Raw genomic sequence first — 12,376 nt, forward strand, 5'->3', positions numbered from 1 at the left:
AAAACCTTTCACCCTTATAAAACGATTCTGAAGTGACAAAGGACTGTCATTTTCTTGTATAAAACAAGTTCTAAAAAGTAACACCATAACCAGACTAAACCATCATCAGAAGAACTTTAATTATTGCATAATATCATACAATTCCATGACATGATACGTACATTCTCTTCTTTGGTGGATAAACAATATAAAAGATTCTTTCTAAGTACTACTGCCTACACACACACACACACACACACACACACAGAGAGAGAGAGAGAGAGAGAGAGAGAGAGAGAGAGATGGCAAAACTCTTTACCTTCTACTTCCTGCTTGCCATCCTCATGGTGATCATTTGCGGTACATGTTTCAAACTTGTTCATTAATATCTCCATTTTACTCGCATGATTAATTTGATTTTCCTTTGTTAATCACAGCATAAGGTCTTGGATGTATTTCCTATGTCTCATCTTTTCCTATCTTGTGCATGTGCACTCTCTTTGAGTTTAGGACTCCGATAGACACAGAATGTTGAGAAAAAATAAAAAATAAATACACTTAAATCCTCGAACTACGAGGAATTTTATATTTTGCACCTCAAGCTATCGAAGCCAATATGTTGCACCCACAAATTACTAAAGATTAACATTTTACATCCTTATTTAAATCTCGATTGTTAAGATGGATAAAAGATAAGTAACATGATACAATCTTTGAGAGTCGGATTTTAAGATTGTGCGCAAAGTGCCTGTTTTTAGTAGTATAAGGTGAATGTCATGTCACTTTTAATAGTTTTAATTGTGCAGAGAGTACAAAATCTTGGTAGTCTGTATTTTTTAGGCGTTACTTAAATTTTCTTATGAGATTAGATTTTTACATCATCAAAAAGTTTTTCTTTTTGTTTTCTCGACAAGATGTTTTTCAACTGGTTGCTGGTTTTTCGACTGGGCTAAACCTCATAAATCCTCAACAAGTAAACCCCTTATTTACTTGAGGTTGGACTGCTTTGATTACTTCGAATTTTCAGTGAAACACCCATTTATTTTCATTCCCACTCTAATACTTCGAAAAGAAAAGACCTTTCAAAATCATCACAATTTGCATATATATAAGACCTATACAACATATATATGTATATATATAGATTGATTAATGGTTTTTTTTTCCTGAGTAAATAGATAAGAGAATGGTGGTGCCCATGGCAGGAGTAAAAGACTGCCATAAAGTCTGGAACTGCAAGGGAGGTAACCATTGTTGGGAAGATTGTAAAAATCGATACAGTGGAAAGGGAATGTGCGACTTATACACAGCACCTGGTGTTCCTAAGCAGTGCTTTTGTGCATACAAGTGTTGATCAATTAATTGGGAACCATCCCGTGCATTGAGTACTGGCTAGAAGGCCAGAAGTAGTAGTTAGGAAGGAACAAATTAAAAACCTTCCATAGATTATATATATCTAGTACATATATGTTGTTATATATATCCATATATGCTAATATAGGTAGATATGTGAAATTATCATATATTTTGGGACAGCTACCATGCTTTCTTTCTGAGCCTAGCTAATTACACTAAACTACATAATGATTATATGAATTACAATATGTATAATGATCAGTAGTACCTCATGACCTGATCAGCATGCAAGTAATGCATACATTTCCTTGATGTGCCAACAATATATAAGAGAATTGGCTGCGAAAGGAATACCCCATGCACAAATTAAAGATACAGGAAGCGCAAGCGGGCGGATATGTATTTCCTAGCTAACTAGACTCATATGGCAACAACTTTCTATCGTGATTATTAGAGGCTTCCCTCCCGCTACACAACCGATACCTGGACTTATCTAGCATTTTGAAATTCATTGGAATGTTCTCATAAGCACAAAAATAATGAATACAAGATGCTAGCTAGCTTTAAATTTCTTGAAATAATTCAACCAGGCACGATTGCTGATGTAATAAGATTTGAATGATTCGAATTTCAATAAAATATATACTTGATATAAAGGTTAATACAATGAATTTGAAAATAATGATCATACTTTAAAAGAAGAATATCAAAAGATAATTACCATGAAAAGATTAGCAAGTGTCAAATTTGATTCTCTTTTTACCTCCAGTTAAAAATATAGAGGAAAAAAAAAAAAAGAGAAAAGAAAAGGATGGACTGAGATTCAATGCATCCAAGCACCGGGTCCGTTTTCATATCCCACATCGAAAGCATGAGTTCGAGTGGGAGCCAGTAGGACCTTTCAAAAGGAAATGAGCAAGTCTGAGAAACATACTTACCTGGGCGGGGTCAATGAGTGATCAAGAAGGCTCATGGCCTAGGCTGGTGACCTCCATTGCACCTTGGGGAGGGGTACCCGCCTAAGGTCTCCCCAATGTGGGAGAGCCTACGTCATAATTTGTGCCAGTGGGGGCCTGCGTTCGCGCGGCCCCTGCCTATCGTCTCTAGTTCAAACTGATCTGCCGCGTTCTTCCATGTGAGAGAGAGGTTCATATCCTAGGACTGTATTCCAGTTTTTCATACCAACAAAGAAAAGGCATCTTTTTCTTGACGCAAACCAAGCCATTGTATTATCTGCTCTCGATAGAGAGGTCGACAACCTACCTCATTATGCTATGGTGAGTCTGAATTCGTCATCCCCTTTCAGTGAAGATCTTAAAAAATAGTCCAAGTTTGACATCTGTATAATCTCTTGGCAGCTCAACTCAACTCTGTTCATTATCGAAGGTTTGCATCATCCATCTCGTAAAACTTCCTCAAGGTCGACAAGTACCTCATATGATGCACCCATCTCGTAAAACTTCGATGTCATCTTGAGTTCTTTGTAATGTCTTTCAAAGTAGAGTAGGTTTCATCGGTTTTACGGCAATGATGTGCCAATTTGTCTCTGAACATCTCTTCTCTGTTTAGAAATTAGATCAGACCACTATTGAAACCACAAAACAATACTTCTTTTGCTTCCCACATTTTGTACATTAGTTATATGTATATTACTAACTTCTTTTGCCATCATCTTTTTAGAAAGAAACTAAATTGAATCTTTTTTGACATTTTTTTTGGAAGCCCAAGTCAGTTAGAGATCACACTAGTCACTACTCATAACTCGACAATCAGGAGTACAATTTGAGCGACCTTCTAAAGCCGTTAACAGAAATATTCTGAGAGAGAACGAACTAGAATCAACCTCAAGCTCTTTGCATTGTGTATGCATACTTCTATTATCACTCTCAGTCCAATTGTGAAGGGATTGGCTATACAGAATAGAATATTCTATTTCTAGTCCCACATCGATAAGGTATCGATGTAGACGTGGATAGTTCCGAGTATAAATCTAAAGCACGCCGGATTGAGCAACATACTTACCTGGACGGGGTTAATAGGTGATCAAGAAGGCCTATGGCCTAGGTTGGTGGCCTCCATTGCACATAGGAGGGGTGCCCGTCTAAGGTCTCCCCAAGTGGGAGAGCCTACGTCATAATTTGTGGCAGTGGGGGCCTGCGTTCGCGCGGCCCCTGCCTGATATATAGTCAAACTGTTTCTGCATCGAAGGGGTCTCCTTTCACTTGTTTCTTACTCTCAAGTGGGAGAACTTGCGCTTTAATTTGTCAAGCGACTCTTGCCTTTACTTCCCCACCTCCTTCAACTTTACGCCTACAAATCGTTCCACTATCAGTCATAAGACAAACAGAAGTCCTTATATGCGCCACAGAGGGCCCAACTCCACGCGAAGTTTCTTGGCAATTGTTGTCTTTAGACCAAAGATCCATATATTAACGATTATTCAATTGAAATACCGAGGAAAAATGAAGATTATTCAAAGAAAAAAAAACTAAAATCTTGGAGAGTCCAGTAAAATATTCTCTGTATGCAGACTTGGTAGGGTTGGAGTCGTCGAGAAGGCATCTCTAGCCTAGTTGGTAGTATTTTATATAGCCAATAGCCAATATAAAATTCCATCACTATCTTCCATACCGGCCAATAAGCCAAACCCAGTATTAATTTACGAAACTCAAATATTGCTGGCATGTTTTGCGATAAGATTTCCACCATTATTGTTGTCTTGATGTCATGGAGGTGGATTCATCGAGGATTTCTCTCCGTCCGGTCAAGCTAACGGACGTGGATGATTTTATGTTATGGGCAGGTGATGATCAAGTGACAAGAAACCTACGATGGAAGACTACTACCTCTAAGGAAGAGGCTTTGACTTTCATCAAGGATGTTTGCATACCCCACCCTTGGCGTCGATCCATATGTATCGATGACCGTTCAATCGGCTTCATCTCCGTTTTCCCGTGGTCCGGGGATGACAGGTGTAAGGCTGACATAGGGTATGGAATTTCCACAAAGTATTGGGGCCAAGGGATTACCACCAGGGCAGTGAAGATCGCCCTCTCACAATTGTTCAAAGATTTCCCTGATCTGGTAAGGTTGCAAGCTTTTGTAGATGAGGAAAATAAAGCCTCCCAGAGGGTACTAGAGAAAACTGGGTTCCAAAGGGAAGGGCTACTAAGGAAGTATACCTTTATTAAGGGGAGACTTGTAGATCTAGTTCTCTATAGTGTTTTATCAACTGACTCCCTCCCTACAGATCCTCAGGGCTCAGCTTAAGAACTATAATAAATTCTCTGATCTCTCTATATACATTCATAGATAAGGGAATGGTAAGAAAATGGGTACAAGAGATCTATGGTGGATAGTAAAGATTGGGTTTAGCGTAGACAAGCTGGAGGAGACTCAAAATGGGAATGCTTCTCGATATATCTTAGGAAGCGGCCCAACTGGCGAGGTTGTGTACGTGCAGCAAAGTTAGCACTTAAATGCATTTTTTGAGCCGATCACCATGTGCAGCCATTGAGACTGGATTGTTTTATCATGTGGTTAAATAAGTTCTATATCTACTATGACGTTCTTATTGCTTATTTTATCTTGTGATTATTATACAAAAATCTATTTACAGGCTTGTTTATTGACGTTCATCGATTCAAATGCCTTCCACATCAGTTAGTATAAAAGAAGTATTCGTGTTTAGCCTTATTGTAAAACTACACGATTTCGACTCTTGTGCATGTAGCACACTAGCACTCCATTTCAATTTCACTGGATCAGTGAACAACCATATACGCAGATGCAAAATCACCAAGTTACCTGAAAACAGCACTAAAGCTAGAGCCAGTCAAGTGGTTACTCTTGCAATCATGATCTTGTGGGTACGGCGGATAGTTTGAGAGCCATAATTTATAGCTTCTAGATGACAATGAAAATGCTACACCAAATACAATGAATTGCAATCATCTATTGTCTGTATGATGTCTGAAAAATTCTGTTGTTTGCATTCTATTCCATTAAAGTTATCTCATCATCATGTTAAACAATCTCTCACTGTATTTCCTGACATCCTGGTTAAGAATAAGGTTTGAAGACTGAAGGTTTCATATAATTTACTATTACTCTTCCAATAAAAAAAAAAGGGAAAAAAAATTTACGCAAACTCTGGGAAGGGTTGCCCGCTTAGGTTCTTCCAGTTCCCACTGTGGGAGAGCCTCCGTTATAATTTGTGCCAGTGCGAGCCTGCTTTCGCGCGGCCCCTGCCTATCGTTTTTAGTTTAAACCCTGAATCTGAAGCATGATTTATTTATTGGGTTTGCCAGACTTTCTTCCATCATTTTCTCGAGGGAAACCAAGCCATTTTGTTATATGCCCTCGACAGATGTCGACTAATACCTCTCTATGCTGTAGGTGAGTCTGATTTTGCCATCCCCTTTCAGGGAAGATGTTCAAAAAAAGTGTTCCAACTCTCATCGATTCTCATCGGTTTAACAAGTCAGAAAATAGGATTGCCTACATTTTTTGCATCATTTGGTTACTGGCCGACGCTCCCACTACATTATATTTTGCTCAGACAAAAGTTTTTCTTCGTTTTTTTTTTTTTTTTTTGAAAAGAATACCTCAGTATTTCATTGATGATAAACTGTGTTACATGATCTGTCAAACTCCAAATCCTTTGCAACAAAGCCTGGCATATCTTCTATCCAAACCGTTTTTTCTAACAAGCCTAATGCTGTTTTTGCTAAACAATGTGCCACTGTATTTTTCTCTCTATGTGCAAATATCAATTGCCAACCTCTATAATTTCTGAAAAAAGACTTTGCATCCTCAATCAATGGACCTAAAACTGACAAATCTTCTTCTTCCCTTTGTATTGCCAAGATAACATTCCTAGCATCACCTTCAAAAATAGCATTGTGAATGTTTAATTCACTGCATATCTCCAAAGCCTTCCTCAGAGCCACACATTCTGCCACTGCTGGATCTACTACATGATTCCTTTGGTCACAAACAGCAACTAAAGGTTCTCCCTCTTCATCCCTTATGATGATCCCCACTCCCATCTTCCTCTCTTTTGCCTTAAAAGAAGCATCCCAGTTCACTTTGACAAAGCCATTCTCTGGTTTATCCCATTTCTGTAAACCCCTAGCAGGTACTGAAATCTGGTTTTCCTTCAACTGTAAACTTTGAGCCTTCTTATATTCTACCAAGGCTTCCCTGGCTGTTCTGAGCACTGCTGTTGGGCAAGACATCTGTTGTTCAAAAACAAAACTGTTTCTGCGTAACCATAAGTTTCGGAACACCATTGCCACTTCTTCTAGCTGATTCCGATCCATACTCTGCATCATTTTCTCCCATAGCACCATGAAGCCATCTTCTATTCTACTCCATTTGTGGACTCTACCATCAAACTCTGCCCAGATGTCATTTGCTGCTGGACATGTCCAGAGGACATGCTCAACAGTTTCTATTTCTACTTTACAAACTGGACAGGACCTCTCTTTTACCACCTTTCTTCTAAAAAGGTTCTCCTTGGTAGGTAGTAGGTTATTTCCAGCCTTCCACAAGAACATTTTTGTTACATTAGGTACAATGAGATCCCAGATTTTTCTCCATCTTTCATCCATATCATTCCCTGATGAGCACTCCCCCTTCTTGTTCTTCAACCTCTCCAACTGTAGGTAATAAGCACTCTTAACCGAGAAAACACCCTTCTTGGAAGGGCCCCATACCAACTTGTCTTGTGCTAACCCTCTACTAAGGGGAATGCTTAGAATCTGTTGAGCTTCCTCTTGGTTGAAGATAGTTCGAATTTTAACTTCATTCCACTCCCCCTTATCCTTATCAACTAACTCTTCAACTTTTGCATCCTCCTGTAAAACAGTCATAGGTGATTGTATTGCAAAAGATGAAGGGGAAGACAACCATTTATCACCCCATATTTTTATCTTACTGCCATCCCCCACCCTCCACCTTATACCTTCTTTCACCAAGTCCCTAGCTTCCCACAAACTCCTCCATATCAGAGAAGGCTTAAAACTCAATTTGGCATCCAGGTAGTTGGAATGCTTGAAGTACTTTTCTTTGAAGATCACACCAGCTAAGGAATCAGGAGCCTTTATTAGTCTCCACCCTTGTTTAGCTAATAGGGCCAGGTTAAAAGATTCCAAGTCCCTAAAGCCTAAACCTCCCTTCCATTTCTGCACTCCCATCTTCTCCCATGTCCTCCAGTGAATACATTTACCTTCTTGTTTCTTACCCCACCAAAATTTTGAGTAGAGCATATTAATCTCCTGACAAAGCTTCTTGGGTAGCTTGAACACTGACATGGTATAAGTTGGAATGGCCTGTAGCACTGCCTTAATCATTATTTCTTTCCCAGCTTGGGAAAGAAAAGTGTTTTTCCAACTTGTTATCTTCTGCCATACTCTCTCTTTTAGAACTCTAAAAGTATTGAAACTTGATCTTCCAACTATTGCAGGGAGTCCCAAATACTTCTCATATGTACCACAAACCACTGAGTTCCCAGCCTCCATTATCCTCTTTCTATCCCCTTCCTTTGTGTTGCTGCTGAAAAAAACTGAAGTCTTCTCCTTATTAAGGAACTGACCCGATGCTTTTTCATATTTCTTCAATACCTCCTGTAGCCTCTTCCATTCTTCTAGTTTTGCTCTCCCAAAGAGGATGCAGTCATCTGCAAACAGCAGATGGTTGATGCTGGTACCTCCTCGAGTCACCTGTACTCCCTTTGTAACCTTCTGATTTTCATAAAAGTTTAAAAGAGAGCTTAACCCTTCAGCACAAAGGATGAAAAGGTAGGGTGACAAAGGATCACCTTGCCTCAAACCCCTTTTAGGCCAGAATTTTATACCCGGAAAACCATTGATAAGAACAGAAAAGGAAACAGATTTGACACAGCTCATGACCAGTTTAACCCATTTTTCATGAAAACCCAGTTTGTTCATAATGGACTCCAAAAACAACCACTCAACTCGATCATAAGCTTTTGACATATCTAGTTTGATGGCCATACTTCCTAATCTCCCCTTCTGCCTAGATTTCATGGAATGCAACAATTCATAAGCTACCATTACATTATCAGTAATTAACCTCCTAGGCAAAAAGGCACTTTGGGTTGGGGAAATAATCTTTGAAAGAATCTGTTTAAGCCTATTTGAGATAGCCTTGGAAACTATTTTGTACATAACATTACAAAGGCTTATTGGTCTAAAATCACTAGCTTTCTTTGGTTCTTTACACTTAGGAATCAAGGCTATATGGGTATGGTTAAGACCAGGGTCCATGGGATTGCCATTTAGAAAGTGTAGAGCATTTAGACATACCTCTTCAGCAACTACCCCCCAGTGGTTCTGATAAAAACATGGGCCAAAACCATCTAGTCCCGGAGCTTTTAATGGGGCCATTTGTTTCAAAGCTTGCTCCACTTCCTCCCTAGAGAAGCTCTTTATCAATGCAGCATTCATAGAAGGAGTTACTCTCTCTTCCAGCCCCACCAGGCACTCCTCAATCTCCTCACTACCAGGCTTAGAGGACTGAAACAGCTTCTCAAAGTATGATCTGAATGTTATTTCCACATCTTTGTACCCCACCTTCCTTCTATTGTCTTCATCATACACTGAGTTTATGAAATTCTTCCTTCTCCTCTGATTAGCACAAGCCTGGAAGTATTTGGTATTCCTATCTCCATGCCTATACCAATTACATTTTGCCCTTTGTTTCCACTTCAAATTTTCCTTTTCTAATAAAACATGCAATACCTTTTTTAAGCTTCTTATTTCACCTATATTACTGTTGTTCTCCTCTAGTTGTAAGCTTGCTAGTAGTTTGGTTTTGGCTTCAATCTCCTTTTCTCCCCCCAACCTTTTCCCTTTGCTCCATTTTTGTAAAGCAACCCCACTTTCCTGCAGTAGAACTACCACAGATCTAGCATTTAACACTTCATTACCTTTTTTTTTCCACACCTTTTTGAGAATCCCCTCACAATCATCTTCTAGAGCCCAACATGCTTCATATTTAAAGCCTCTTTTCCTCCTCCATCTTCTATCTTCTGGTTTCAGGATGTGTACCAACAAAGGCTTATGATCTGAAGTTCTGGCCACCAGAACCTCTACCCATGTTTCTTTATAGGACTCGATCCATTCATGATTTGCTAAAGCTCTGTCCAATCTTTCCTTAGTGAAAGACTCATCCTCATGAGAGTTACTCCAAGTGAACTTCTGCCCTTTCCAACCCAGATCATAAAGGTTTCCCTCCTGCAGCACCTCTCTAAACATCTCCATTAGTTCTTCAGTCCTTGTTCTTCCCCCCCATTTTTCATCATTTGTGAGAATTTCATTAAAATCTCCCACTATAAACCACCCAGCCTTGTTTGGAGGTTTAAAAGACTTCAACATATTCCAAACTTCCCTTCTTTTTGCAGCTTGTGGCTCTCCATAAAAACATGTTAATAACCAGCTCTTCTCCCCTTCCTCTTCTACCCACACATTGATGTGTCTTTGAGAATAGTTAATGATTTCCACTCTCATGCATGACTTCCATAGCAAGATCATACCCCCACTCTTTCCCAAAGCTTCTACCACAAAACAACCCTCACATAGTAACCTCTTTTTTAAACTGTCAAAACTTTTTCTCATGGACTTAGTCTCCATTACAAAGACTAAGCTGGGATTATTTTTCTCTGCCATATTGTAGAGATCTTGAACTGTCTGAGGGTTCCCCAACCCTCGACAGTTCCAACTCAAGATTTTCATAATGCTTGGCGGGGCTGAAAAACAGCCTCCGCCACTACAATGGAATTTTCAAGCTTCTCACCCTCACTGCCCCAACTTCCTTTCTTGTGCCTTCCTGTACTCTCTCCTACCACATCCTCATCATAGCCTCTTTTTTTCTCTTTAACTATTAGAGTTTCAGCCACCTCCTTCTTCCCTTTAACTCTAGCTTTCCTTTTCCAACCTCCCTTTTTCTGTATCTGTTTCATCACTTCAGTACTCACCCCTTCTACCTCCTTCCCTTCCCTTATCACTAATACATTACACTCAGTATCCTCAGACAGATTCTCACCCTTATTGTTATTTTCTGTCCCTGCACCCATAAACTCCTGTGTACCCTTCTCAGTATTGTTCTTTTCCCCTTTATCTTGACTTTTTTCTATCTCCTCTTCTGTCCTTCCACCTTTCTCAATCTTATCACTCACATCAACCTCTCCCTTCTCCCAACCAGGTTCCCTCTCAGTCATCTCCTTGCTTTTTTGACTCCCCATCTCACTCATTTTCTCTTCCACTTTCCTCCACCAATTCGACTCCTCCCTCCTCCCTCTACCTTCATTGAAGACCTTTGGTTTTTGAGCAAACTTTGCCCGCAACCAAGAGCCATATTGTTGCTCCTCACCCTCCTTTGCCAACCTATCTCCAGTACATCCCTCCTCTCCATGGACAATACACCCACAAGAGAAGCAAATTTTAGGTAACTTCTCATATGTAAAGGGAACCCAAAAACTGCTCCCTCTCACATTGATTGTTCTCCCTCTTGCAATTGGCTTAGCTAAATCCAGATGAACCTGGATTCTCAAGAAATTCCCCCAACCACTGCCATCCTCCTGCACTTCTACATCCTCCACCTTCCCAACCGAACTTCCTATTTGCTCAGCTTTTGATTTTGTCATACACGAGAGAGGCAAATCATGAACTCTCATCCAGAAGCTCTCCGAATCAAACTTGACTCGATTAATGGGAGTAAACCCCTCAAAATCCTTAAGCACTAGAAGCTGGTTGTCAAACAACCAAGGTCTACCAGACCATACTCTTTCTTTGTCAGCAATCGTCTCAAAACTTAAGACAAAGACATTCGAGCATACCTCAGTTAGCTTCACAGCCTTGCTTAACCTCCATATCTTTGCCAACGTAGCTTCCAGTACCTCCTTGCTTATCATTCTTGATGAACAAATTTTCCCCAACAGACTCCTCTGTTCTTTGTAATCCAGTTCAGACGTAGAGTCGTCATCCAGGTTGATATCCACTTGCTCCTCTTCCCTCAGCTTTAACCTCTTCCATTTCTCCTCTAAGGATTCCATTCTGTCTTCCTCTGAGAATTCGTCTGTCCGTGTTTCTGCTCAAAATGCAGAACTCCTTAACCTTCCGCCACCCCCTAGCCACCGTAGGCACGCCTATCTCACCCTCTCTCTGTGTCTGTAACCACCTCCACCACTACTCTCTACGGTCCAAAAACTCAAAAAACCGTTATAACAAACTTCACGTGCCTATCGCACCACTCACACACCACCTCTTTTTTCAGAGAGAAAAAAGAGAGGAGAATCCTAAGAAGATATAGGACTTTACAACAGTTTTTGCTGGGAGTATAGAGTTACGTTTTTCTTCGTTTTCATGACAAAGATCAAGTACTAAAAAGGCTCTTATATGCACTATAGGGGGCGGCAGCGTTGGATTATTGTTGCGGTTATTGCCTTATGATATTATATGGTTGATTGCTTGGGGGTGGAAAGGTTTTGTAAAGCCCTTTAAGGAGCCAAGTAAAATTGAATTTTCTTCCGAAGATTGTGCAACTCCAGGGGAATGGAGGTTGGCAAATGAGGACTTGCTATGTCCAATCTTGTTGCGGCCAAATTCCTAATCTGCCCACCAGAAAAAAAAAATGAAATTGAAAAGAAAGCATAAGCTTTATATATCAGGAACACATGAAAGTAAATAGGCCTTCGATGTCATCTTGAGTTATTTGTAATGCTCTTTCAAAGTAGAGTAGGTTTCATCAGTTTTATGGCAATGATGTGCCAATTTGTCTCTGAACATCTCTTCTCTGTTTAGAAATTAGATCAGACCACTCTTGAAACCACAAAACAATACCTCTTTTGCTTCCCACTAGGGGTGGCAATATATTACACGACCCATTAACCCAATGCGAATACGACACGATAATAGCGGGTTAGGGTTTAGTCTTAACGGGTTCAGGTCAAAACGGGTTGACCCGTTAAGACACGATTACTTAACGGGTTGATAATGGGTTAACCCATTTTGACCCG

The 12,376-nt window shown here is 40.0% G+C and overlaps 1 protein-coding gene, 1 long non-coding RNA gene and 2 other non-coding genes across 4 annotated transcripts; all 4 read left to right on the forward strand.

Annotated features, from left to right (window-relative positions):
• The first annotated feature begins 1,329 nt into the window (after positions 1-1,329).
• On the forward strand, positions 1,330-3,512 carry LOC122318514. Its single transcript, XR_006244854.1, has 2 exons — positions 1,330-2,612; positions 2,694-3,512. It is a non-coding gene; the product is annotated as an uncharacterized LOC122318514 (long non-coding RNA).
• LOC122274816 lies at positions 2,266-2,429 on the forward strand. The gene has a single exon (XR_006228360.1). It is a non-coding gene; the product is annotated as a U1 spliceosomal RNA (small nuclear RNA).
• Positions 3,350-3,510, forward strand: LOC122274805. The gene has a single exon (XR_006228349.1). It is a non-coding gene; the product is annotated as a U1 spliceosomal RNA (small nuclear RNA).
• Positions 3,513-3,805: 293 nt separating the features above from the next.
• Positions 3,806-4,963, forward strand: LOC122318513 (uncharacterized N-acetyltransferase p20-like). Its single transcript, XM_043135936.1, has one exon. It carries the CDS (start codon positions 4,063-4,065, stop codon positions 4,603-4,605), a length of 543 nt encoding a protein of 180 aa, XP_042991870.1. The 5' UTR covers positions 3,806-4,062; the 3' UTR covers positions 4,606-4,963.
• Positions 4,964-12,376: the final 7,413 nt, after the last annotated feature.

This window comes from Carya illinoinensis, chromosome 8 (assembly GCF_018687715.1).
Source record: "Carya illinoinensis cultivar Pawnee chromosome 8, C.illinoinensisPawnee_v1, whole genome shotgun sequence".
Lineage (NCBI taxonomy): Eukaryota > Viridiplantae > Streptophyta > Magnoliopsida > Fagales > Juglandaceae > Carya > Carya illinoinensis.